General features: G+C 41.9%; 1 protein-coding gene across 8 annotated transcripts in view; it reads left to right on the top strand.

The window, feature by feature from the left end:
- The window catches only part of ncam1a (neural cell adhesion molecule 1a), a 234,836-nt gene that overhangs the window by 108,251 nt on the left and 102,011 nt on the right, over positions 1–24,574 (top strand). The window contains exon 1 of one of the 8 annotated variants that reach the window (XM_063895323.1): positions 10,812–10,924. The exons of 6 other annotated variants lie outside the window; for them this stretch is intronic. Coding sequence is in view for 1 of the 2 variants with exons in the window: in XM_063895321.1 (XP_063751391.1) it covers positions 24,310–24,349 (40 nt within the window). In the remaining variant the exon portion in view is untranslated. Of the gene's footprint in view, positions 1–10,811; positions 10,925–24,162; positions 24,350–24,574 lie in introns of those variants that run through there. One more of the 8 variants, XM_063895321.1, reaches the window with a different exon arrangement.

The raw sequence follows: 24,574 nt of genomic DNA on the forward strand, positions 1-24,574 counted from the left end.
ATTCCAGCCTCAGACTGACTCATGTTGGAAATGATGAGGGAGAGAAATATGTGTGGATTTCACATGGAATGGAAAATGACCAGAAATCCAGTGGACACACGTTAAAATGATATCAAGTCAAGCTGCTGGCCCGGTGCCTGCTGTGGAAATGGTGTGTTGGAGGCTGTGAAGAACTTTATATTTGCATCAAGTTCAGCCATTTAGCCCTCTCACACTGAGACCTTCAAAGCCACTGTGGTGTCTTGGTTGCAACCAGCCATTTCCTGCGTGCAGCCACTTTGATTCCACTGTTGAATCTTAAGTTTCGTGATGGTTTCGCTGTTTTTTTTCCCCCACATTAAAATATTTGTTCTTCAGACTTAAGAAATCTAATTATTGACTTTTTTCCCATGTAGAGTTTATGGTGCTCTCTCTCTCTCTCTTTCTGACTGTTTGATTAGTGGGGATATTACAGGGCTTTGAGATCCCTTGATGGTTTTGCGACCCATTACATAACCCCCAGTATCCCTTTGAACCAAGAGCAAGCGAATGCAGACTCTTACTGGTGCATTCATTGATGCGTAAACACAGCTCCTCATCCGGTATCATGCTACTGTACAACAAATGTGGCTCTAGCAGTGATAGAAGACACACATCTTCACATTGAAGCCCTCTCCCCCTCACCGGCGTACGCTGCTCCTCACTAATATGTAGCAGCATACGCCGGTGTCGTCGCCCTGCTGCAGTGCCACTGCCACCGCCGTCTGCTGCTTGTGTTACACGTCGTAAATAGTTCAGGAGGTTTACACTGCGTCAGTATACATCACACCTTCAGCAACTCATAAATCATCCGCTAATTATCCCGCCAGGGTTATTTTGAGACAAGACACGCTCCACAGGGAGTCAGCGCTTACTGCTTACATCACTTTTCTGCTTCAGAAAGTGAGATTTTTTCCAGTCGGAGTTTGCAGATTCATGTATTGTTGCAATGCTTCACACAGAAACAGAACAGCTGTTGCAGGCCATGCATTGGTCACACTGACCAGCTTGGAACTGGATTTTATTTCCGATTTATATATGAAGTAAAGCTTCATCCAGTTGTAATGGAAATCGGAGCATATATATTATGCGTTTAAGGCTAAATATGTGTTTAAATACCATTTAAAATGAGGTCTTGTGGAGCTCCAGACATACCCCAGCCTACAAACGGTACTCTATAGACTTAACATAACATCTTTGTTCGGAACAAATCATTTAATATGCTTTTGAATGATAATGATGCGAAGATAATCAATCCCTCCACCATCGCGGGTCATATAGTAATTGCAATATCGGTCAAGAAAATAGCAAATAGTACTTTATTCCTAATCGATTACTGAGCACTGACTGCTTATTATTCTCTATCTGAGTCCGAGCCGTTGCACATATTGGATTTATCATCATCTGTACATTTTCCTGAATAAATGGAACTAGAGGATACTAAACTTTCCTCAGGAGGAGCGTGGGGATAACTGAACACCTGGAGTAGAAGCAAAGCCCTGTCCCACATCGGGTTTCACACTCAGAGATATTCTCTTTATTGCAATGCCAATACATCCCACTATAACCAGGCTCCGGGGACTTTCAATGTATTATAAGGACATGTTCCAGAGCTCAGGGTGTGGGTAGAGCCACGGTTAAGATCCACTTCATCACGTGCTTACTTCACCATTCATTCTTTTGATTCATTAAGAAAAAACCATTGCAAGTTCCTGATAATATAAAAAGAAAAACATTGTGAAAACTTTCCACAGCTTCATCCCTTTGTCTCTGTTTGATTTTGGGTGAATACAAATGTGTAATTGCATGAAAAGTTTGAAATAATGAAATTCATTATGCCGGGGAGAGCACGGCGCGTACAGCGGCGCAGGCTCTACGGTACACCGTCAGGAGGGTTGGAATTAATCCTGAGGTGAAGCTCAATTGGAGTTAAAAATAAATTGGAAAACAAGTTTCATTCAGATAAGTTTTTATTCCATCATTTCTTTTGTTGAAATGAGTTCAAATATAACTGTGTTTTCCTATTCTACACATTGTTCTTAATGCAAGTTATGAAATGATCTGAGACAAAATAAAAAGGAGATTTAATAAAAAATACAAACAAATAAATTAAATGTTTTAGATTTAAAAATATTTCTGCATTTATTTATTTGTAGTGAACATTGTGCAGAAAAAGAGTGCAAGGTACATAAAGCTGCACTTTGGAGGAACACCAATATAAATACACATACAAGAGGACGTACTGCACAGTGGAATCAATAATGAACCGTTCAGATGATGTGATGTTATGTTCTAAAGGCTTGCTGCCATTTTTGTTATAATTGCCCTGAACAACCTTGCCCCCCCCACCTCTGTGACCTCATCCAATGACACACCCCCACCCGTCGCCTCAGGTCTGCTGACGCGAACTTACTGCAGCCCATCAGAACCAAGCTCCGGCCCTGGGGTGACGGGGCCTTCTCTGCAGCCTCCCTCCTCCCTCTGGAACTCCCTCCCCAGTCACGAAAAAAAAGACCTCAAACCTCACATTTTCCCTCCTGCCTTCCACTCCTGATCCTCTAACCCCTCCCCCCTCTTCCACCTACCTCTACTTGTGTTGTTATTTGTCTCTCCTTGCTTGTAAAGCGCTTTGAGCTCCAGGATAAAACGCTTTCAATAATCTGCTTTATTATTATTAAATCTGTGTTAGTCTCTCAGAGGTCATACGGAAAAATTCAGGAAATGGCATTGATGCTTTGAGAGGTGAAAATAAGCGTGTGCATCAAAGCGAAAGTGGTGTTTTTAAATGATGAACCAGCTGACAGTCTGACTGAGTCTCAGATAATCAGACACGTTGGACAGGAGGTGGCTGCTGCCATTCATCATTTAGCCGACGACAGACTGATCCGGTTTGACATCATTTCATTCATCACAGACATGCAGAGACAACGTAATGATTTCATCAATAAGTCATCATCTGTGACCACCTGCATCAGAAGCACCGTTCGCTTCCTTTTCACGAACAGTAGTCCATTATACGCCGCACACAGATTACAGCTTGTCAAACAAACGACTGCAATTAGTTGATTGGTTGTCTCGCTTGTGAAATGCAGGTCTCCGATATCTCCAGCGTCGGAAACAAAAGGTCTTTCTGGTGTTTTTTTCACACCGGTTGCCAAGGAGCGGTCACATTAGTCAGAGGGAAATTCACAGTTAAGTGGATAAAGTGCTTGTGACAAAACATTGGTGAAAGGAACTCCTGCTGAGGGTCATTTTCAGTATCCAGAAGAAGCTTGAAGCCCCTTGTCGTGTTGCTCTCTGCAATCATAGTTTCCTTTTCTTTCTGTTGAATTGCAAAGCAAGTGGTCATGCGGTCGTGTGATTTCGTGAGACTGTTTTTGAGTTCTTGTCCTAAAGGCAAGACGTTGCGAAACCCCCTCGGAGCGAAAGTGCTGCCTCTGTCTTTCATCTTCTTCTGTCTGTTCAGCTCAGTGACTGTTTGTGATTATGTCTCTGGTGTTTAGGGATGTTTTCTGTACATGAGGGGCGGCAAACACTATGGAAGTTTCAGCAATTGATATATGCCTAGGATATAATGTGACCAACATTTCTTCAGCTGGTTAAAGAAGCATTCGGGAGGGGGGAGGCGGATCCTAGACTGGTCCTTCTGTACATTAATAACAGACGTCATTACAGTGCAACTTGTTTTAAGTTCAGATTAACACAACAGCTTCTAGCATTGATTCCCTAAAGTATTCAGCTTTTATTCACAGGTGTTCCTCCTCCAGGAGTAAATAGCGCCTTTTTTAGTGACTATTCTCTGCGAAACATACTTTGTGAACCATCGCCGAAACAAAGACCATATCTTCCGCAGCATATATTACACGTGATTTTGTGAGTGGCCGTGTTTACGGAGGAATTTAGACACGCCATGTCGGGAAACAGAGCTGGGATTTATTTAACATTCGGCTGTCAGTCGGCTGTCAGCTGGCTGGGAGGGGGAAACCTAGACTGGTCCATTTGTACATCAAGTACAAAAATTACAGAGCTATTTGTTTTGAGTTCAGATGAGTTCTCTCAGTGGTGCTAAGATATGTTTATTTCTAGCATTAATATCCTCAAATATTCAGCGGATTTTCATCTCCCAGGCGTCTTTTTTAGTGACTATTCTCATACATACTTTGGGAACCGTTGCCTAAACAAAGACCACGTCTTCCGCAGATGTGTTGGAAGTGTTTTTGTTTAGGAAGCGCTCTCTCACGGTGGAACCCAGGAAACAGGAGGAGTCTGGGATTTAAGAAGCATTTGGCTGACAGTTGGATTTCAGTTAGCTGTCAGCTGGCTGGGAGGGGAACACTTTGGTTGGTGCGTTTAATTCAGTTCATTATATTTAACTTCAGATGGTCAGGCCAGTGTCAGTCATGCTAATAAATGTTAATATCTAATATTGATTTCCTAAAATGTCTTTCTTTAGCAGATGTTTCCTATAGAGCCGTAAATACAGCCTTTATTTTGGACTTTTCTCACAGGCAGATGTGTTTCTGGATATTTACTCTACTAGTAAGATAACTTTATAGCATGGTTTTGTAATGTAATATATTAAAGATGCTATGTAGGATTTCACCGATCTTATGAAGTACTATCTTTGTCTCCTGCATTATCATGTTCCTGTGAAAAATGCTGCTGGGCGACGGAAATTAACTAAATCCCATCAGTAAGTGATAGTGGCTCTGTAAAGTCCTTCTGTAGGATGTGGAAGTAAACACACCTTCCGTTATCAGAAACCAAAATAGCATGTGTTCAACAAAGCCTCAAGAGTCTGGGTTTTATTAGACTTTGTTCTGGGTTTTATCCCCGCGCTGTTTGAAACGTCTCTCACTTTGGTAATTGGTGTTATTTTTGCAGCTTTTATAATAGGCTAAAAATGGCCTGTGCACTTTCCTAAAGACTGGCCGAACACAGTGAGAGAAAAAACAGAGTGAGAGCTTTTTCAGATAATGGAAAACAACTCAGGGTAGTTCTTACAATATATTTTGTCTTCCCTCATCCCATCATCCCTCATCCATGTTTGTGTTGGAGGTGGGGATCTGTTGGCTGTGAAAGCATCTGTCTCGTCTTAGGTTTGGGATTTTCCTCTTCCATATCTCTTTCTTTATTCCTCCCATTGATCCCGTTTCTTGTCACGTCTCCAGCGCTGCTTATCCCTCACTCGCTAAAACACCCCTCCACTTCATATCCTCCCTTCCCTACACCTCTCAGCACATTCTACCTGCCTCCTGCTTATCGAGGCACAAGTGATGCTAAGCTCTTCCTGCCAACGTAGAGGCGAGGACAGAATGAGCCACAACAACACCTGGCGGGATGAGCAACCTGCCGTATGTAAAATGTCAGAACAAAGCCCTTCATTAGTATATTGATACTCCACCGCTGAAATTTAACACCGGAATATGTGCATGGTGTTTACTTTGCAGGGAGCACGTTTTAACCTCTTGTCTGCACATTATACTAGCTGCCAGCGATGTGAAGTGTTGAGTACCCAAAGGTTTTAGCGTATGTGGATAATAGCCAACAAATGGCTTGGCATATTTGGATTTGGAGTGATTTGGGGGTTATTATGGATGCTGGAATCATTTCTAACTTTATCAGGATAAAAAAGTGCAGTTTTAACCCGAAAGTGGCCGTATTTGTACCGTCTGTGGGTTGATTTTTACTGCCACGAGTAGTGTTGCAACCATTGGACATAGAGAGCACAAGATGGAAATCATTACCTCTGCTGTGTCCAATTTCTTTCTCAAATAAATAAGCAATCCGTCCAATCCAAACGAGTCCCCGAAATCTTTTAAATCAACCAAAAATGTATCAAAATCAGCCATCTGAGAGTACAAATATGGCCATTTTCTGGTTAAAGCTTCAATTTGTAATCCTTAAATTGTCAGAAATGGTCTCAACATCCTCAACCACCCCCAAAACCACTCCAAAATTGACCAAATCAGCCAAGCCATTTTGAAACCACGTAATGCTACTTAACGCAACTTGTGCTAATTGTGCAAATTGCCCAACATTCGCAACTTAGCATCCGGCAGTTTCTATGTGCTGGGGACCCGTTCTATACATTTCTAACATAAAACTTTAGGGTACTCAACAGGACTCTGTCGAACAGACCTCATCGTCCTGTGGTTTACATAACTGGCAAACATTTTCCAAAGCATGCAACACATTTTGATTGATTTCCTGCCTTCCTTTATGTCCAGTGTGCTATAAAAATCATCATGTAGGGAAGGGAACATACTTCCGACGGGTAATCTATCACGGGGACATTGAGTTGCCATTATCTGTTATCAAAGCCCAGAGCAGGGGATGAATAAAACCTGTCCTTGGTGGTGCGTTCAAGGGCACTCTCAGACACTCCGAAATGTGAGATGTGTGATTTGGATGCTAAACACGGATTTATTATTGCTATCAATTTTATAATTTTCATTAATCACTGGTTAACGACCTTGTTGGCATATTGTTTGGCCTCTGGACTTAACTTTCAGACCAGACGAATACAATATTATGCAGAGCTTTTGGACGGCCGACTATCAATACTTAGATGTCCTAAAATGCACCATAAAGGAGAGGTGTTAACAGTTTCATCACCATCACAATAAGAATATATTTGTTGTGAGAATGAAATAATTGAAAGAACTATAGATACAAAATAGAATAAAACAAATGAATATTGACGTTAAAAGTTAAAATAATACAAATAATATTAATTTATGTTAAAATAAATCCAAAAGATTAAGAATAGTTATATAAAAATTAAGGATTATGAAAGTAAAATCAAATGTCCATTAAAATATCAAATAAAATAGAATAAAAAGAGTTTAAACAAAATCATTTCAAATGTGCACATTGTACTACAATATGTAGCATAAAGAATGCACACAGCGATGTATTACTTTAATACTAATACACAGTTTAAGAGGCTTAATTCATCCTGATGAATTTATCCTCAACCTAATTCTAAACCTCCCCGACTTAGATAATGTCTTGCAGTAATAAGCTGCTATAAAGGTGTGCAAGTTGCCAGTGATGTGAAGCATATGTGCATTTAACGCGCTATAACAAACAGAAACCATCTACGTCCTTTGAATACAAGTGATATGAATGCACGAGGTGTGTCGGCACGATTTTTGTCTGGTGCTCGATAATGAGACGCAGAGTTTGAACGCAGTGACCTTATTTCACAGGTCGTTAAGACACCAGGCTTCACTGCAGCTGATGTAACCCTCTCTGTGCTTTACGTCATGTTCACCTGCTCTGGCCTCCATCTTTGCAATAATATTAAGTCAACCATCTTTTTATCTTGGTTGTTCAAACACTGGTTTCATTACATTACATGAAAGCCACGATTAGCTTTGAAGCTGCTTATTCTATCCCTCCGTTCCTGGTTATTAATTATCTAATCAGAAGCTTCACAAGTACATCCGACCTGTTTTAGAGTGGCGCAGTCATGATGTACTTTTTAGTTCAACCCTCAAGTTAGCATATCGCCTCCCTCGACACAAGCCAATGGGATTTTTACATTGGCTTTTGGGTTTTGCAGAATACAATCTCTGTGGCTAACAAACGTTCTCATATCTCCACACATGAACACCACTCTAATACAGTTGTAGCCCAATGCATCTCTAGAAGTAAAAGCTAATGTTCATAGGGGTCACAGGACTCCACCGCTAAGCTAAAGGTGGCTAATGTTGGGCTATAAAGGAACTACAGCACCGTCACATGACTTCACGTCTCCACCGCTAAGCTAAAGGAGGCTAATGTTGGGCTATAAAGGAACTACAGCACGGTCACATGACTTCACGTCACCACCGCTAAGCTAAAGGAGGCTAATGTTGGGCTATAAAGGAACTACAGCACGGTCACATGACTTCACGTCACCACCGCTAAGCTAAAGGCGGCAAATGTTGGGCTATAAAGGAACTACAGCACGGTCACATGACTTCACGTCACCAACGCTAAGCTAAAGGCGGCTAATGTTGGGCGTGATGGTGTTTAGTCTTTTTATTTTAGACTCAATTCCGGGTTTCAAAACTCATTCCTGCACCACTCTTTCAGGCTTTATCTGGAGGCTGTACAATATGGTACATTTCTGTCTGATCTGTCACCATATTTGTTCATGCTCAACCACAGAAAGAGAGGAGAGCCAGCTGAGCGAGCCTGTCGTTGTGCCTCAAAGGCCCCAGAAGGTGTTCTTCTAGTGTCTCGGTCGTGTTAGTCTGAATCTTTCTCTGCCAGTGGGCATCGAGTATCCGGCGTGGGAACATGCTGCTTCAGTCTTGTCACTGTAAACTGTCGCTGTAGACCCCTGTGGGACCCCGCTCTGTGGCAGGTGGATCAGTGGATCAGAGCTGAATCCCCAGGGCCTGCTGGCTCACATCATTTTTCCCCGCTGCGCCTGACATTAAGGTCTGTCCCCCAGACCGTGCTAGAGGCATGGTGGGTTTCAGGGAGGCTCCACGACAACAAAAATAAGAGTGAAGCTCTATGAAGACATGCCGCTATACCTGGACCTTTTGTCAGCTCTTCTTGTATTACCTCCAGCTGCTGGTTCAACTCGTCAATCTACTGCAGCAGCTGACAGCCTACAGCAGGAATCCTGCTACCTGCACACCTCTCTCTTTCCTCTTTTCTCCATCTTCCGTTCCCCAGGTTACACTGAAAGGAAATAATGAAGACATTTTAATAATTGGACCGTGAATTTCACATAGGACAAAGCACTTTAACATTGAGGTAACACGTATTATTGATATCCCGTAAGTTTTATCTAAAGTAAGAGGACATTAGATAAGTTCCACACGATGCATCTAAGACTAAAGGGGCCTTACTATTCTTTTGGAGGTTTTCCCTTTCCTGTAGTGTGTTAAATGGGTTTTAGTGCATGTAAATGGTCTGTAAAGGCTGAAATCAACCAGGCACGTGGATCGCCTGAAACGCCTCTATTGGACTCCTTTGTTTACTTCCTTACATAGTGACATCACTGTGGAACACTCGCCTTTCTGTTGGCTAGCGCTCCAATGCATTGCACGTGATAGGCTAACGGGCGGGACTTCTTTAAGCTGTTGCAAAATAAAGCAAAATAAACATGCAAGTTACTTTTTTTGGACATGAACAAACAAGTTCCCTAACTTCTGTGACAACAAACACACAACAGAAGTCATATTGACGTATCAATGTCTTATCACAAATGAAAATGCTGTTGTCTGTAAAGACTGAATGTTTGTGTGGCGGTTCAGACGGACTGCATCACCTGCTGCTGTCAGGGCTGCTCTGGGATCTGTCTGCAGAAATTTGCGAATGCTGCAGTAGTGTCAGACATGACAGCTTTCCTCAGGGGTCGAGCATCATTCATATTCATGATGGTGGAGAGCTGCTGGAGCCGGGCGCTCTGTGAAACCACTGCAGGCTCTTTCTGCCCGGTCCCTTCCTGCCAGACATTTCTTGACAGAATGTCCTGTATCGTTTTCCCCCGCTGACGTGCAACCAATTCATAGCCAAATACTCTGTGGTGCAACAGCGATTAGATGTTAATCAATACTTCAGAGCTACGTCGATCTTCTTTTTTTGCCGACAAACTAACTACACTACAACTCTTGTTTCATAAATGTTGTGTCTATCTTCAGGGCTACATGTTCACTGTTCTCTTTCTGTATTGCAATTCCAAATTAAACCGTCAAATATCCCAGTGAAGCTCTGTGTGTGTTAAGCTGATCTAATTTAGCACACATTGGATTTTCATGCATTTGGGGAAATCCACGATGTTTCGTCGTGGTTATCCAAATGAGCTGGGTCCACTGGGTGAATGTGCTCATTAAATGCCAGTTTCCTGTTCGATAACATGTCTGTTGGATCATTTGTCCTGGAGGCAGCACTACTGGGAAGCCTATAGAGTCTCTGAAATGCAAATGCTTCATCCTCTGAGGAGCATGAATGTGTGTGTTACAGTTAAACAGATATTCTACAGGAACTCCTTAAACAATGGCATTCAATTTCTAGTAATTATCCATGTACAATGCAAATTCCAAGGAAATGCAAGATACTTTGTCATCTCTCGGTTCAATCAGAAAGAAAATATTGAGGTTTTCATTTCTCTAAAAGGGCTTTTGCATTAAGGTACCACACCTATGCAAACTATGGTATGCTAATCTGGAAATAAACACCTGAAAGACAACACAGTGTCACGAATGGTTCCTCTGCGAGACAGTGGTGTGGTGTGTTGTTGGGAACAATATGAATAATGGTGCATTTAACGTTAACCAGGGAGAAAGTCCAACTAGCCTCACTGGGCGGGCATATTGAAAAATGACAGAGCAACATTAGTGTGACATTGTTCCTTAATCGTAAGAACGACGACTAATCGTACGATTCATAAATAGTTCAATAAAGGGGAATTTATTGTGGTTTGCAAATGATAAATATCCATAATGTGTGTGAGAAGCACAGTTGCTTCTGTATTAAAACACTAATCAGGCAGACTGGTAGAAATGTGGGATTCAATAATTCAAAGAGAAATTATTCTCAGAAGGAAATGTGAATAATTCAGGGTATTATGACTTAAAGGAACTATCAGCTGCATACCGAATGGAGTGGAACTATGATTAATTCAACATCTACATTAATAGCTCTTCAGTCAGAGCTTCAGCTTACATCCGTGGGTCTGGCTGTCCGCTTAGCCTTTACCCACTTAGAGAATGGTGGAAGGAAAGGATTATTTTCAGCTGTAGCCTTTCCTGCACCTCGGGCTCCCTGCCAGTTCACTTACTGAGCCGTGTGCCAGCAAGAGGAGGAAAAACAATCCGCTGAACTCCAAGACTCAGAGTTTGACTTTTGTGGGTGAAAGCACAACGCGGCGAGCACAGTCTGCTGTTCCTCACCGGAGGTAATTGAAGGAGACGTGTCTTGTGCTGCCTATAATCGCTTAGAAATCTGAAAAAGGGGGGAAGTCGTCCCAGGCTGCTCGGCGAGAAACCTGCTGTCCTAGAAGCTGTGTATCACGAGGGGTAAATATGAAGAAGCAGTGCTGTGATGGAAATGTTCACAGGATGAATAAATAGGAAGGATGGAATTGCGCCCACAAGGTCAGAGACTCCATCAGAACAGGGGTGCAGGGGTTTCAGTCGTCTGACCCTGAAGGAAAAGCATTTTCCTGGGTCCCTCAACAAGAATGGGGTTTTTCAGTTCTACAAAGGCAAAATCATACTTCCTGCAGTTTCCTGTGAAGTCACTTGATCAGTGAAAGGGCTTCTATGGCTTTTGACCAAATACTGAATGAACGAGGATGTTGTTGAGGCATTAAGACGAAATCCTGGATAAATTCAATCACTTCAATAGATTCCCAATAAAAGTCAGCTCCTTTTTTCCATGAATTCTTTGGGTTCATTAATTTGTTCTGCTCTGGGATACTTCAAAGAACCAGCTTTGGGTTTCTGGTACTTGTATCAAACTGAGTTTGCGAAACAATTTTAATTTAGAATTCAAAAACAAGGCTGCACTTCTATTTGGACGTAGCATAAATGAGTGTCTCTCTTCCCTCCTTATCTCATTAGGGCTAAAAGTCGACGCCAATTAGATTTTGCGCAGATACCAATCCCAACAAACAAACATGATGCCAATGAGATGGCTAAACTGCCTTTAATAACACTTTTCAATGACAGATAAAACCCTCATTTCCATTATTTCCCTTTGGTCAGCATGCAGCTCGCTCTCAATTGAAGCAAAGACAATAATTAGATTTACTCTGTCAACATGTTCAGCAGAAGGGCATTGGGTTGGTTTGAAAACCAAAATATTAAGGTTATTTAACACAATAATTAAGAATAGCTTAGCCAAATTAACTCAGTCATGTTTCATGGACTTAAGTGATATGTTTACAGAGATATCGGCAGTTTTTGTGTCTAAAGTCTGACATTAATACTGATTAAATCAGTCGAAGAGATGATGTGAATTTACATATCTCTGCTGTTGATTTCTATCTTGCATGTCTGGCCTGGCTCCATATTGATATTTCCTGTTGGGAGTGAGTGCAAGGGTTGCATTTGTGCACCAAAAAATTCAATTGTCAGATTTTGTTTTCGTGAAAAATCGATCGTCCTCCTCCATCGGCTGCAGAGAGAGAGTCACGTCCCGCACTCCACCGTGATGGAGCTCTCTCACACTCGGATAGATCGCTGCTAGTGCCCAAGGTCAACGCTCTGCCGTGTGTGTGTGTGTGTGTGTGTGTGTGTGTGTGTGTGTGTGTGTGTGTTAAATGTCTATTATATCATGAATTAAGGAAGTTGTATTCTAGGCTAGGGATGAACAAATATGTCAACAATGATCATTCCTATTATTTAAACAGAATTTAACACTTTTATTTATTCTGATTTGTTGAAGTATTTTACTTCCACTGTTAGAATAAAATAAAACTCTATCCCCGCTCATTTAGAAATAAACTTTGCATCAAAATATGACTGGGTGTTATTCAGGCAGCATCTCCAAAGCTACATATACCGTATAGCAAAACCTAAAAACCAGTAGTGAATATGGGATTTTCTGAAGTGTTTCTACGGAAAATAAATGTACATCTTCCAATGGCTGAATCTTGCACATTTTTCTGTTCAAATTAGCTTTAATTTCCACACAAAACCCCCTCTTTTTCCCTCTCCTGCCCACAGTGCACTGCCCCTCTGTTTCCGTTCTCTCGGTGTGTGTTTGGGGTTGACGGATCCAGTGTGACATTTTGCTTTTAAACAGATTCCTGAAGGCCACAACTGTTCCCTGCTTTATTCTTGAGACTGCTGCTAAATATGCAAAGGAAAAAAGGACAGACATGTGAACTCCGTCACTGTGTTTACGCTGTGGGATTTTAAAGCTTGATTATCCACTGCTCTTCCAGAAGTATGGTGTTAGTTTTCTCCTGCACCTCTGTCAGAATCTCAACACTGTTCTACAGATCTCTTTTTGATGCTTTGTCTTTCCTGTTTCATTTGTTTTGTAGGGTTAGGGGTAATACGTTGTAGAATGAACTCCTATGTAAAGCACTTTGAATTGCCTTTATGTCTTAAATAAACAAAGTCAACCTCAACCGTTGTCATAACTGTTTGGCCGGTCTTCACTTCTGTTATAATTGCAGGAACATTTTAGTACAGTAAAACTCACTTAAACTGGTTTCTTTCTGACTCAACAAACAAAACTATTTCAACAACAATTGACAGGCTGCAAACCGTTGACCTCCATCCAGTGCTAAACATGCATCCCTCTTTACGATTCCATTAGCATGTGTGAAGGTGACCTCGGACCTTTCCTTGCAAAATACTTTGTTATAGCATTGACCTTGAACACTGCATGTAGTCTTTCCGTATGCTACCTAATATCAAACCTTCATTTATAGTAACTATAGCCCAGAGCATCACAGAAGCTGCTGACCACGGCTAATTCATCAATGCTAATTTGTTACAGAGAGAGTGCCTGTGGTGGTGGTTCCAGCATTTCCCTTTTCTCTGCGTGGCGACCACTCTCTTCCTTATTTTATATCCACTCAATCTTTCCCTATCCTCTATGCGGCTGCTGGCATAGAGTGCACTTCTCATCTAGTATGAGTTGAGTATTTATTTTCTGTCCCAACTGCAGCAACAACCAGCTGCACACATGTAGTGTTTCAGGGGCAGAGGTGAAGTAGTGTGACAGTCCAGCATGTTTAGGAGATAGGTGGGGGTTTGATGGATGGGTTAGTAAAGTACGAGACCCCAGAGACAGCTGTTTGTGTCCAGCTTCCATTATTGCTCTCAGGCCTTGACCAAATAATGCCTAAAGCTAACCAAATGGTTTTTTTCTCACTGAAGTCCCTGAGATATATTTTCCCAGTCCTAAAAAGTCAGAATAGGGTAGTAAACACATGTTCACAATAGTTGCAGCACTCACGTTCAGTAAGGGTCAGAAGAAGCCCGAAAGAGAGTTTACTTTGTTCAGGAGGAGTTTCAGGAATGTGGTGTTTGAACGCTCGATGCATTTTTCAATTTAGTTTATCTTGAAAAGTGTGCAGAGCTCAGGTTGCAGAGTACACAGATTGAGAAATCAGCAGGGGCTTAGGCGTGATCTTTTCAAGTAACAGGAAGAAATGTTAGAGGGAAGCAACAGTGTTTATTTCAACCGAAACCACAATTGTCCTCCAGCTTGAGCCAAGACGGTTTTGTGCCTAAAGTTAACCAAATGTTAAATATAGTGCTGGCAGTTTAGAAAACAGCCATAAAACCTGGAGGAACATTTTGAATGCAGGGCTTTTACTGTACCAGAGTATTCCTACACTCTGGTACTTCTACTTTCACTCAAATACAAGACCTGAGTACTTCTACTTTTACTCAAGTACAAGACCTGAGTACTTCTACTTTTACTCAAGCACAAGATCTGAGTACTTCTACTTTCACTCAAGTACAAGACCTGAGTACTTCTACTTTTACTGTAGTACAAGACCTGAGTACTACTTTTACTCAAGTACAAGACCTGAGTACTACTTTTACTCAAGTACAAGATCTGAGTACTTCTACTTTTACTCAAGTACAAGATCTGAGTACTTCTACTTTTACTCAAGTACAAGACCTGAGTACTACTACTTTTACTCAAATACAAGACCGGAGTACTTCTACTTTTACTGAAGTACAGGATCTGAGTACTTCTACTTTACTCAAGTACAAGACCTGAGTACTTCTACTTTACTCAAGTACAAGACCTGAGTACTACTTTTACTCAAGTACAAGACCTGAGTACTACTTTTACTCAAATACAAGACCGGAGTACTTCTACTTTTACTGAAGTACAAGATCTGAGTACTTCTACTTTACTCAAGTACAAGATCTGAGTACTTCTACTTTTACTCAAGTACAAGATCTGAGTACTTCTACTTTACTCAAGTACAAGACCTGAGTACTTCTACTTTTACTCAAGTACAAGATCTGAGTACTTCTACTTTTACTGAAGTACAAGATCTGTCCCGTATAAAAGGGATGCCTGCTGATGAAGTACATCTGAAAGTTGTTTGATGGAAATGATGAAATCCATGAGACTCAGACCGTTGTTGGAATATCTCTGAATCGTTTCCAAAGCACGTCAGAAGTTCTTCTTGAAGGATGAGTGTGACTCACTCTCGTTCCTCTGAGGGATTCAAACCAGCAGCCGTCCTCTCCGACCCCCAGGCGTCCTTCATCCCGAGTTTCTTGGAAGACACAGGTTTCCTTTGTCTTGACTTTCCTGTTGCTCTCCCCCCCCCCCCCCCCCCCCCCCGCTGACTGTGTTTGCTCTCATACTTTGACACTCAGTGTGTCGTTCCTACACACACCACATCACACCATCAATATCCGCTGCTCATCTGAAAGAGAGACGGAGTGTGTGAAATATCTGAGAGCTTCTCCACCATTGTTTCATCAGAGCAAATAACTAGCTGTGCTTTCAAAGAAACAAATGAGGTCGCCTCAGGGTTCATAATACACCCCCCCCCCCCCACTGCAGAAAAGCAGGGTTGGATGTGGAGGTATAGAGGTTTGAATAACCTTTTCTCTTCATGTGTTATTTTCCCTTACATCGGCTGGGCTTAGTGAGGCTGATGCAGAAGAATTCCTCCCACTGTTATCTGCTGTCTTTATTTTCCCTTTGTGATGCTTGGCCTGTTTGGACAGTCTAATGCTGTATATTCAGAGGAAATGTTACAACTGCGACTTAAAATACACAGAAAAATATGGATTGTTGCCTCTGTTTGAGTTAAATTAAAACCCAGTCGGATGGAAAATACTCAAAAGCCCAATTTAAAGGATCTGGACTGAGCTAGTGTGTGAAGCCAAAAATGAAGGTACCCAGAGGACACACCAAGGTTACTTAATGCTTTGTTTATTTTACATTTACCTTTATCTGCATTTCTATCAAAATAGGAACCTGTAATGCTGTGTTTATAAGGTGCTGCTATACAGTGGTGCAGGGATGAGAGGTGTTTATGCGGGGGCTCCGTCGGCAAAAACTAATTGGATTTTTCCATTGGGTTTTGGATTATTGCATATCTGCTGCGACACACTTTTATGATTTTTAAATGTTGTGTTCAGCAGGAGAATCTCCACATACTAACACCACTTGATGGTATCTGAAGTAAAAAGCTAACGTTAGGCTGTAAAGGATCTACAACATCCAGGAGTGGGAACAGGAAGGGCTATAATGCTGACTCATTCCTGGGTTTAGGACTCATTCCTGAATCACTCTCAGGTTTCATAGTTGTTCCCTCCCTTTCAAACTGATTTGTACATGACATTTGTTTTAACCACCCTTTGGCAGCCATGAATATCAATATTAGATTATTGGTAATCTGGGCAGCAGTTGTTCTTCCTCCAAACTAATTATGGGCAGATGGACCTCGTTGGCACCCTTTGGACCTGCAGATAAACGCTGTGTTTTGGACTTTTTCAGAGCTATTAGTACCTTTCCGTCAGGTGAAACACAAGCCACCCTCCTTCATTTGTTTTCTTCTGAACCCTAATTTCCCATCCAAATGGTTAGCCTCATATGTGAAGTCCTAGAACCCAGTATAATCGAAACTATTCTCCATTCTTCACCATCTCGCCACTGGGGAAGGGTTCCTTTGGTACAATGTTAAATAAAAACCTGATGCCTGAACACTGGACCTTTGCTGTGGCTTTGTGGAAATGTCCTTCTAAAACAAGCGGGCATTGTCTGCTGCCCGTGCCGTCTATAGAAAGGTTTCTCTTTGTATTGGACGTGCATCGGATCTGAAAACAATTGGACAAACTCCAAATACTGGAGGTTGGCTCTGTATCCAATGATAAAATGTTTCTGTAAACTTACAATCTGCCTCTGTTTTTCCTCTTTCCTTTATCCCTGCTCCCTGCTGCTGCTTCCGGGTGATTTCCCAATGCTCCTTGTGTTGCATCACCTCTCCACACACTTAAAGGTAAGAATCTTGTCTATTCTGAGCATGTGCCGTACCGGATATTAACCCGAAATGTCAATAATATAATTGGTTTTGATCCTTTTTTGGAAGTAAGTGCTCACTTTAATCATTACACTGCTTTGAAGAATTCCACATTGATTTGTTAAAGTGGAGTCACATCAAAAGTGTTGGAACAAGATTAACTTTCCTCAAGAAAAAGCCGAAAACAGAACGCCAGGACTTGTGGGTATTGGGTCTTTCACTTCAGATGAGCAGCTACCACACTCGACATGAAACCCCCGGACGGAGCTCTTGTTTTTGAGGCAGTTCCCTTATTAAGAAGTGAAACATTCCTAAATGAATTCTAGGAGGGTTTGAAGTTAATCTCCCTAACCCTCAGGCCCCTGCACAGCTATTAGGACTCAGCCATCGGCCTCGCCGCCTTTGAAAACAATCAAAGCTGCTCTTCTGCTCGTGTTGCTGTTGCATTGGCGCTTTAGGTTTTTTTTAAACTGCAGAGATTAATCTATCAGCCTCGTTTATCCTTCTGATGCTGCTGTTTGGGATGAAATGAAATGCATGTATGAATGGAGCTTCTTATCTCGGGCTTTTTATATTAACTCCTTTGTGAAGATAACGACTTACTTAATGGGCACACCATTCAATTAGAACATCAGAGTATGCTACAGCCACATCAGAGTCAGTGAACACAACACTAACCGTCCTCCAAAGCACAAAGTCACCAGGCACTGCCACAGTCTCCTTGCTGCTCTTTTTGGTTTTTCATTCTACATGGAGCCCTACATCTGTCACACATCATGGCGCGAGACCAAAGTGAAAATCCTTTCTTTTGTTTCTCGCTCTGAATGGAGCTGAATGTGAAATGAAGTTGGAGATATTGAAGTGGGAGCAACATATGTGAACCAATAAGGTAACCTTAGCCCCGACCCACCACATCTCCAGCATTACTGTGCAATTTGCCTTGGAGGACAGGAAGTCGTAAACAAAATAACCGAAACATTTAACTTCCTCTGCCAAGTGCAACAGACTTCTCTTTTTCCAAGCAAACAACATAAAGTAACCACACACAGCTCTGTCCTTCAGCCCAATTTCAGAAGTATGTCCCCTCCTGTTAGATCAGATGTTATAGAAAAACAAATCTGATACAATTAGACGGACCCAGAAACACAACCAATATTCTCCATGCCTTATCTCCCAATAGTCTGCCTTTTCAATCCTGGGTTTAATCTCCTGTTTGGTTTTGCTGGCATTGTTTTCCCTTGTGTCATCACTCTTTTCTACTGGCAGTTTATCTCAAATTCAAGGAAATGTTACACAAAAACACCTGGCATTGGCAATAAAGACAAAAAAAAATGCTTTTGGCCCAGAGAATATTCCAAGAGCCTTCAATACAAAGCTGCGTATTGATTTTCTGAAGGGCTAGCAGTGTGGTAGCGATTACCAACGCTGGCACAGGACGCTGCATTCTTCCTCTGCACAATCGTAAAAATGCCATTTATGTCAGCTTTCAGGTTATACTGGCATGATATCAGTTGGTGCAGCAGCCTGCCGTCAGAGCTGCTCCTGAACTGATGTGTAGTTCCAGAAAAAAACTCAGTTCAGACCCCAGAGACGGGGGCTACTGGGACTACCTATTAAGGACAGAAAAAGACTTCTTGAAAGAGCTGTGGCAGAGTTTATCTCCCCAACCTGCAAGCTGTACGGCCACTTTGAGGCTTCCGGCACAGAGAAAGTTTCCCTGAAATCGATCAGAGCTGCTGTGTTGAATTGAAAAGTCCAAAGTTAGAAATCACACTCCGGGTTTTTGCTCTCCGTTGTTTCTTTTGGACATTTCTGTAATATCTTCAGAGGTTTTTGGTGTGCATTCAAGACTCTGGTTTAGTCTGTTGTAAATGTGACAAACACCATGCTTGCAGTTCTACAATATCAAGGATCGTTTACTTACCAGTGCTGCATGCTCGAACATGTCTGAGCGGCCAATAGAGTGTGTTTCCAGGTGACAATGCATTGATTTTCCTGCATAAGTGGACTCCAGTCCTTTAGTTTTTGATGGAAGGCGTTGTATTTTTATTCCAGAGCTTTTTCCTTCTTGACCTTGTCGTTGTTGACTTTATTAAATCTATTCCAAGTCTGCATTTAAGTGCTATTTGTTAGTCTGAGGACAGCTGTAAATGCTGTTCTTCCATACTGTATGTCTACTTCATGACAACTCAAGAAATATGGACAATTTTCAAGTCATTTTCAAACTGACTCCAATTTCTATAAAGCACTTGTAGGGCTTTAATACAAGTGTTTTCAGCCATGTCTGTTTCATTACCAGTTTGCAGTCTCATCCACTGCTTGTTTATTCAAGCTTTATTTCCATTACTTTGACCCAATGAACACTTTTTGGTTCCACTAAATGACAAATATAGTACACTAAATCCCAAATCTGGGTTTCTAAATGTCTGAAACAAGCTTGTAATAAGATGAAAGCTCACTTTATTATATGAGCTAATCTCACAGGGATACAGGCTGCGGGCTGTTAGCGGTGAAGCTCTTTGAACGTTTGTGTAGCGTACTGACAGACTGACAGGGTGACTAATGCTGCCGGGCGCAGGTAAAAATACCCACGCTATTCTCCTGCGCGGTGATGGATGTGGCCCAGATGTTTCCCCTGCATTTCTCCTTGAAAACAACAGCAGTTTGTGGCGCAGCTAAATCACGGCGTCAATGTGACACAGCGTTCAGCCTGAAATGCTCCTCTCGTTCTGGAGGAAGCAATAAAGACCCGTTTCCCAGAAATAAGCGTCCTTTCCTCTGTGACTCTTTTATTACCAGCTTTTTGTTCCTAAGCCATTTTCAAAAGATGGCACAAACCTACAGATTATAGATGTACACACAGATATTGCTCTTCCACAGACATTACATATGATGTTTGTTTGTAACCCTTCATCCTTTTTAGGATTTTATAATTGTGTAAAGTTTGCAATGAGTCCCCTCCTAATAATCTGTCTTCTTCTGCTGTTCCCTCAAGTGTTTACTTCCTGTCTGTCTTCTTCTGCTGTTCCCTAAAGTGTTTACTTCCTGTGGGTCTTCTTCTGCTGTTCCCTCAAGTGTTTACTTCCTGTCTGTCTTCTTCTGCTGTTCCCTCAAGTGTTTACTTCCTGTGGGTCTTCTTCTGCTGTTCCCTTTAGTGTTTACTTCCTGTGGGTCTTCTTCTGCTGTTCCCTTCAGTGTTTACTTCCTGTCTGTCTTCTTCTGCTGTTCCCTCAAGTGTTTACTTCCTGTCTGTCTTCTTCTGCTGTTCCCTCAAGTGTTTACTTCCTGTGGGTCTTCTTCTGCTGTTCCCTTTAGTTTCTACTTCCTGTCTGTCTTCCTCTGCTGTTCCCTTTAGTGTTTACTTCCTGTCTGTCTTCTTCTGCCGTTCCCTTTAGTGTTTACTTCCTGTCTGTCTTATTCTGCTGTTCCCTTTAGTGTTTACTTCCTGTCTGTCTTCTTCTGCTGTTCCCTTTAGTGTTTACTTCCTGTCTGTCTTCTTCTGCTGTTCCCTCAAGTGTTTACTTCCTGTCTGTCTTCTTCTGCTGTTCCCTTTAGTGTTTACTTCCTGTCTGTCTTCTTCTGCTGTTCTCTTTAGTGTTGACTTCCGGTCTGTCTTCTTCTGCTGTTCCCTTTAGTGTTTACTTCCGGTCTGTCTTCTTCTGTTGTTCCCTTTAGTGTTGACTTCCTGTCTGTCTTCTTCTGCTGTTCCCTTTAGTGTTTACTTCCGGTCTGTCTTCTTCTGCTGTTCCCTTCAGTGTTTACTTCCTGTCTGTCTTCTTCTGCTGTTCCCTTCAGTATTTACTTCCTGTCTGTCTTCCTCTAGCCATGATGAATCCAAAGTGTGGTGTTGAAGAACTATTAAAATGACTGTTCAAAAAGTAAAGAAGTGTTTTCTGAGAGATGAAAACAAATGTTTGTCGTCCAGAGCTGACGTTATTTTGGCCGGACTTCTTGGTCTTGTTGCCAGCAGATTTTCAGCTGGCTTGTCGATCGCTGTCATGGTAGCAGGCTGTGAATACTGACCATGATGGGAATTAGAAAGAGCCGCCGATGGCAAATAGTGCCGTCTGCAGCTCAGCCAGACAGAGATAAGTGGCTGTCATCACCAGCTGACACTTGACCATTTCTCTGAGAGCCAGCCAAACTGCAGACACCATTAAGGACATCCTATGCCTGTACTTCAATCTCATCCTGACGCTTCCTGCTCGCATCAAACCGTCTCGTCTTTCCTTTCAACATTGTTCATCTCTATCCCTTTCTTTCACACGAGTATTTTAGTTTTGTTTCCTCCCTCCTGACCCAAGATAGAAATGAGACATCGTTGCTTTTTTAATTCTGGTTCGTTTCATGTTAACACTGACTTGTAAGATCGCTCGAGCAGAAAGCTGTAAGACATGCGGTCCCTCGGTTCATACTGTAATATGGTGAGAACAACACGCCAAGCAAGGTCAAAACAAGCAAGAGACGAGCAGAGACACGGTGCAGCTGCAGCAGTGCATTAACAGCAGCCACTTCTCCTTTCTTTGACAAAGCCATTGACCTGTTCTGAAGGCAGATGGAGGCGAAATGACGGCGGTAAATTATAGTGGGATGCTTTTAATTTGCAAGTCTGTTCTCTCTTAGAAAACAGCTCTGTTTTTTTATAAAAAACACAGTACTGTTTGAAAAGATGAGAAGGAAGTGATATAACAACTTTTAATTATTGTAGTTTTAAAGGCTTTGGCCCGATCAGAGATCTGTAACCTTTACGGTGCTAAGCAAAGATTAATGTCTAAATTAAAGGGGATTTTTAACTCGTTTAATCCAAATAAACCCACCTACAGTTCATGCACTCAATATTTCCCACTCACAGTATATGAGAACGTTTCACAATGCCAAACAGCTGCTATAATTTATGGTAAATATCAAGTTATTGGCCCTGCAGGCACATTTGAAAATATACCAAACATGCCTACTTCATGGGGCTGCATAGTAATAATTCAATGATTGGGTTATTAGTATTTCACTCAGTCAGTCAGTGTGACACATCTCGGCAAAACCCAGGCCAACGAAGAGGGAAATTGCAGAATAATACATATTTGCAGTGCTTTAATTTACATTAAATACCCATAAGGTAATTGAACATACTCCTGTTACAAGGCTAATCATATTTAATCATACGTTTCTGAAAAGCCAATGCATTCTGGGAGGATAAAGTAAATAAATCCTCCATTCAGAGCCACCAAGACTCCCTGCAAAGTAAAGCACTTTTCTTATCCTGTGTGTCATGCCATAATGCAATCTGACAGAGAATCAGGATGTATTATCAAACAAAGGGTGTACTGTGTAGGTGTAAGCAGCATTCACGTTGCCATGATTATGTCACTTTCTGATGAGATTACAAATGTTGTGTCAGCCTATAGCTTTACCTTCACTCACAGCCAGGTCTGCACTCATGTGTGGAGGACAGAGGTGCTTATCTTCATTATATGTTGGAAGTTTTAGGCTTATGACATTACCGCCCGACTCTTTCTTTTTGTTGCTCTCAGCCCAAAAACCAAAGGAAAATATCAATGTTTTGGATTTATTTCCTTTCTTCTCCTAAATATGAAGCTACCTTTAGCTTAGCACAAATACCAGGAAGTCCAAATCTTTCCTGAGGTAACAGTATCTGCCTGGAAGCAGCTCTAAAGCTCACACAAAAAACATGTGGCACAGGGGTTGAAAGCCCCACATTTGGTACGCAAGTATAGTCCGTTTGATAAATGGGTTAGGAAACATGCAAAAGTCACACATCTATCATTCCAATGTAGCGTCAACACCAGATATTGCTTGGTTGAAGAATGCTAGTCAAGGGTCCTTTTTAATAATTGACATGCTTCAATGTGTTGTCTCCACCTGCCACCATGTTAAATTGAAGCGCTACCCATTGCATCCGGCCAGAGATGCAGGTGTTTCCATAGCAACAGTAGTGCAGGCAGCAGGCTGTGGTGCCTTGTGGCTGTAGTGTGTGCATACGAGTGCAAAATGTGGGTGTTTTGAGAGTATGTGTTGCAGAAATGTGACATGGAAAGAGAGGGAAAGCCAAACAAAAAAACACTGGAGAGTTTGCCTCCATTTTTACAACTGAAAGTAGGTTAACAGCAAATAGCCCCTAAATATAGTATAACCATCTGTCATTCAGTAGGGGTGCAGGAATGAGTCCTTACCCCGGAAATGAGTCAGCATTTTAGCACTTCTGATTCGCTAGTCTTGAAGTCAATGGTTTTCTGAATGTGTTTTTGGTTGTTATCCTGTGGTTAAACTGGAGAGCTTTTAACGGTTTGTTCTACAACATAAAATACACACATTTTGCTTATGGGGTTTTCACTTTCCTGCAGTGTGTTATTTAGGTTTGAGTGCCTGGTACCTGTGTTCCCTCCAGACGGAGTTTCTCTCCAACACACTACTTCCCTAATACCCCTCAATTGGACTCCTTTGTTTACTTCTGGAACAAAGCGACATCACTATGTAACACTCGCACCTCTATTGGCTAGCGTCATCACGCCCCACATTAGCCGCTGTTAGCTTAGCAGTGGTGATTTGAAGTCATGTGACCGTGATTGAGTTATGGATTCATTTTCTTCAGGGGATTGAATATAGACTTCAATCATGATGAAAGTGGTGTTCATTTATGGAGATACAGTTGCTGATGTGTGTTCCAGCGGTTTTATGTTTTGCATATTCCAAAATCCAATAGAAAATCCCATTGGATTCTGTGGACAGAACCAGGCAGATGCTTACATAAGGGTCAGACTACCAAAATACGTCACCACTGAGCGGAAAACAAGTGACCTGACAGGAAGTCGTCTCTCACAGTGTGATAGTGGTGAGCTTACTCTAGGCTCTGAGCTCCGTAGACATGGCACTGTTGCTTTCAGTCTCCTCACTTGTTCCTGTCCTACCTTTTGTTGCTCTCGCCGTGTAACTGGTGATGACATTACTGCTGGCCAGGATTATCGTGGAGTACATGTGGTGTTGATCACCTTAGCAAACAGGCGGTGTGTGTGTGTGTGTGTGTGTGTGTGTGTGTGTGTGTGTGTGGTGGAAGGCAGTGTACTCGCTGAGACAATCCTTCTCCTGAAAATGCTGTCGAAGCATAGAAGGAATTAGCAGAGAGTGACAACGTCTTTATGTATAGCAGCTTTATATCGTAACGGTTATACTGCAGCTGGTCAATACCGCCCCGGTTATAATTGAACAAGAGACATTATTCTCTGTGCTCTTGTTGTGTCTGCATTGTTTGTTTTTCTTTCTTTATTCCTTCGATTACCACGGGTGACGAATAAAGCCGGTGAAGCATGATAAATGTGGATGCTTCCACAAAGACAGGAGGGCTCAGTGAGTAGGAACATGAAGGGAATCGTAATGCTTTCTTTTCACCAGATATCAACCTGAATGCACCTACGGGACATTTTTTAATGACTGTACTCTTTGTCCAACATTGTTTAAACACAGTTAAGGGAATTTATGTTGGAAAATGATGTTTATCCCTTTAGTTTGCGTCAGGGAGTCAATGCTAATTAGCTGTTCCTTGCATTATCCGTCCATCTGTATATTGAAATG

Source organism: Eleginops maclovinus, chromosome 11 (genome assembly GCF_036324505.1).
Source record: "Eleginops maclovinus isolate JMC-PN-2008 ecotype Puerto Natales chromosome 11, JC_Emac_rtc_rv5, whole genome shotgun sequence".
Taxonomy (NCBI): domain Eukaryota; kingdom Metazoa; phylum Chordata; class Actinopteri; order Perciformes; family Eleginopidae; genus Eleginops; species Eleginops maclovinus.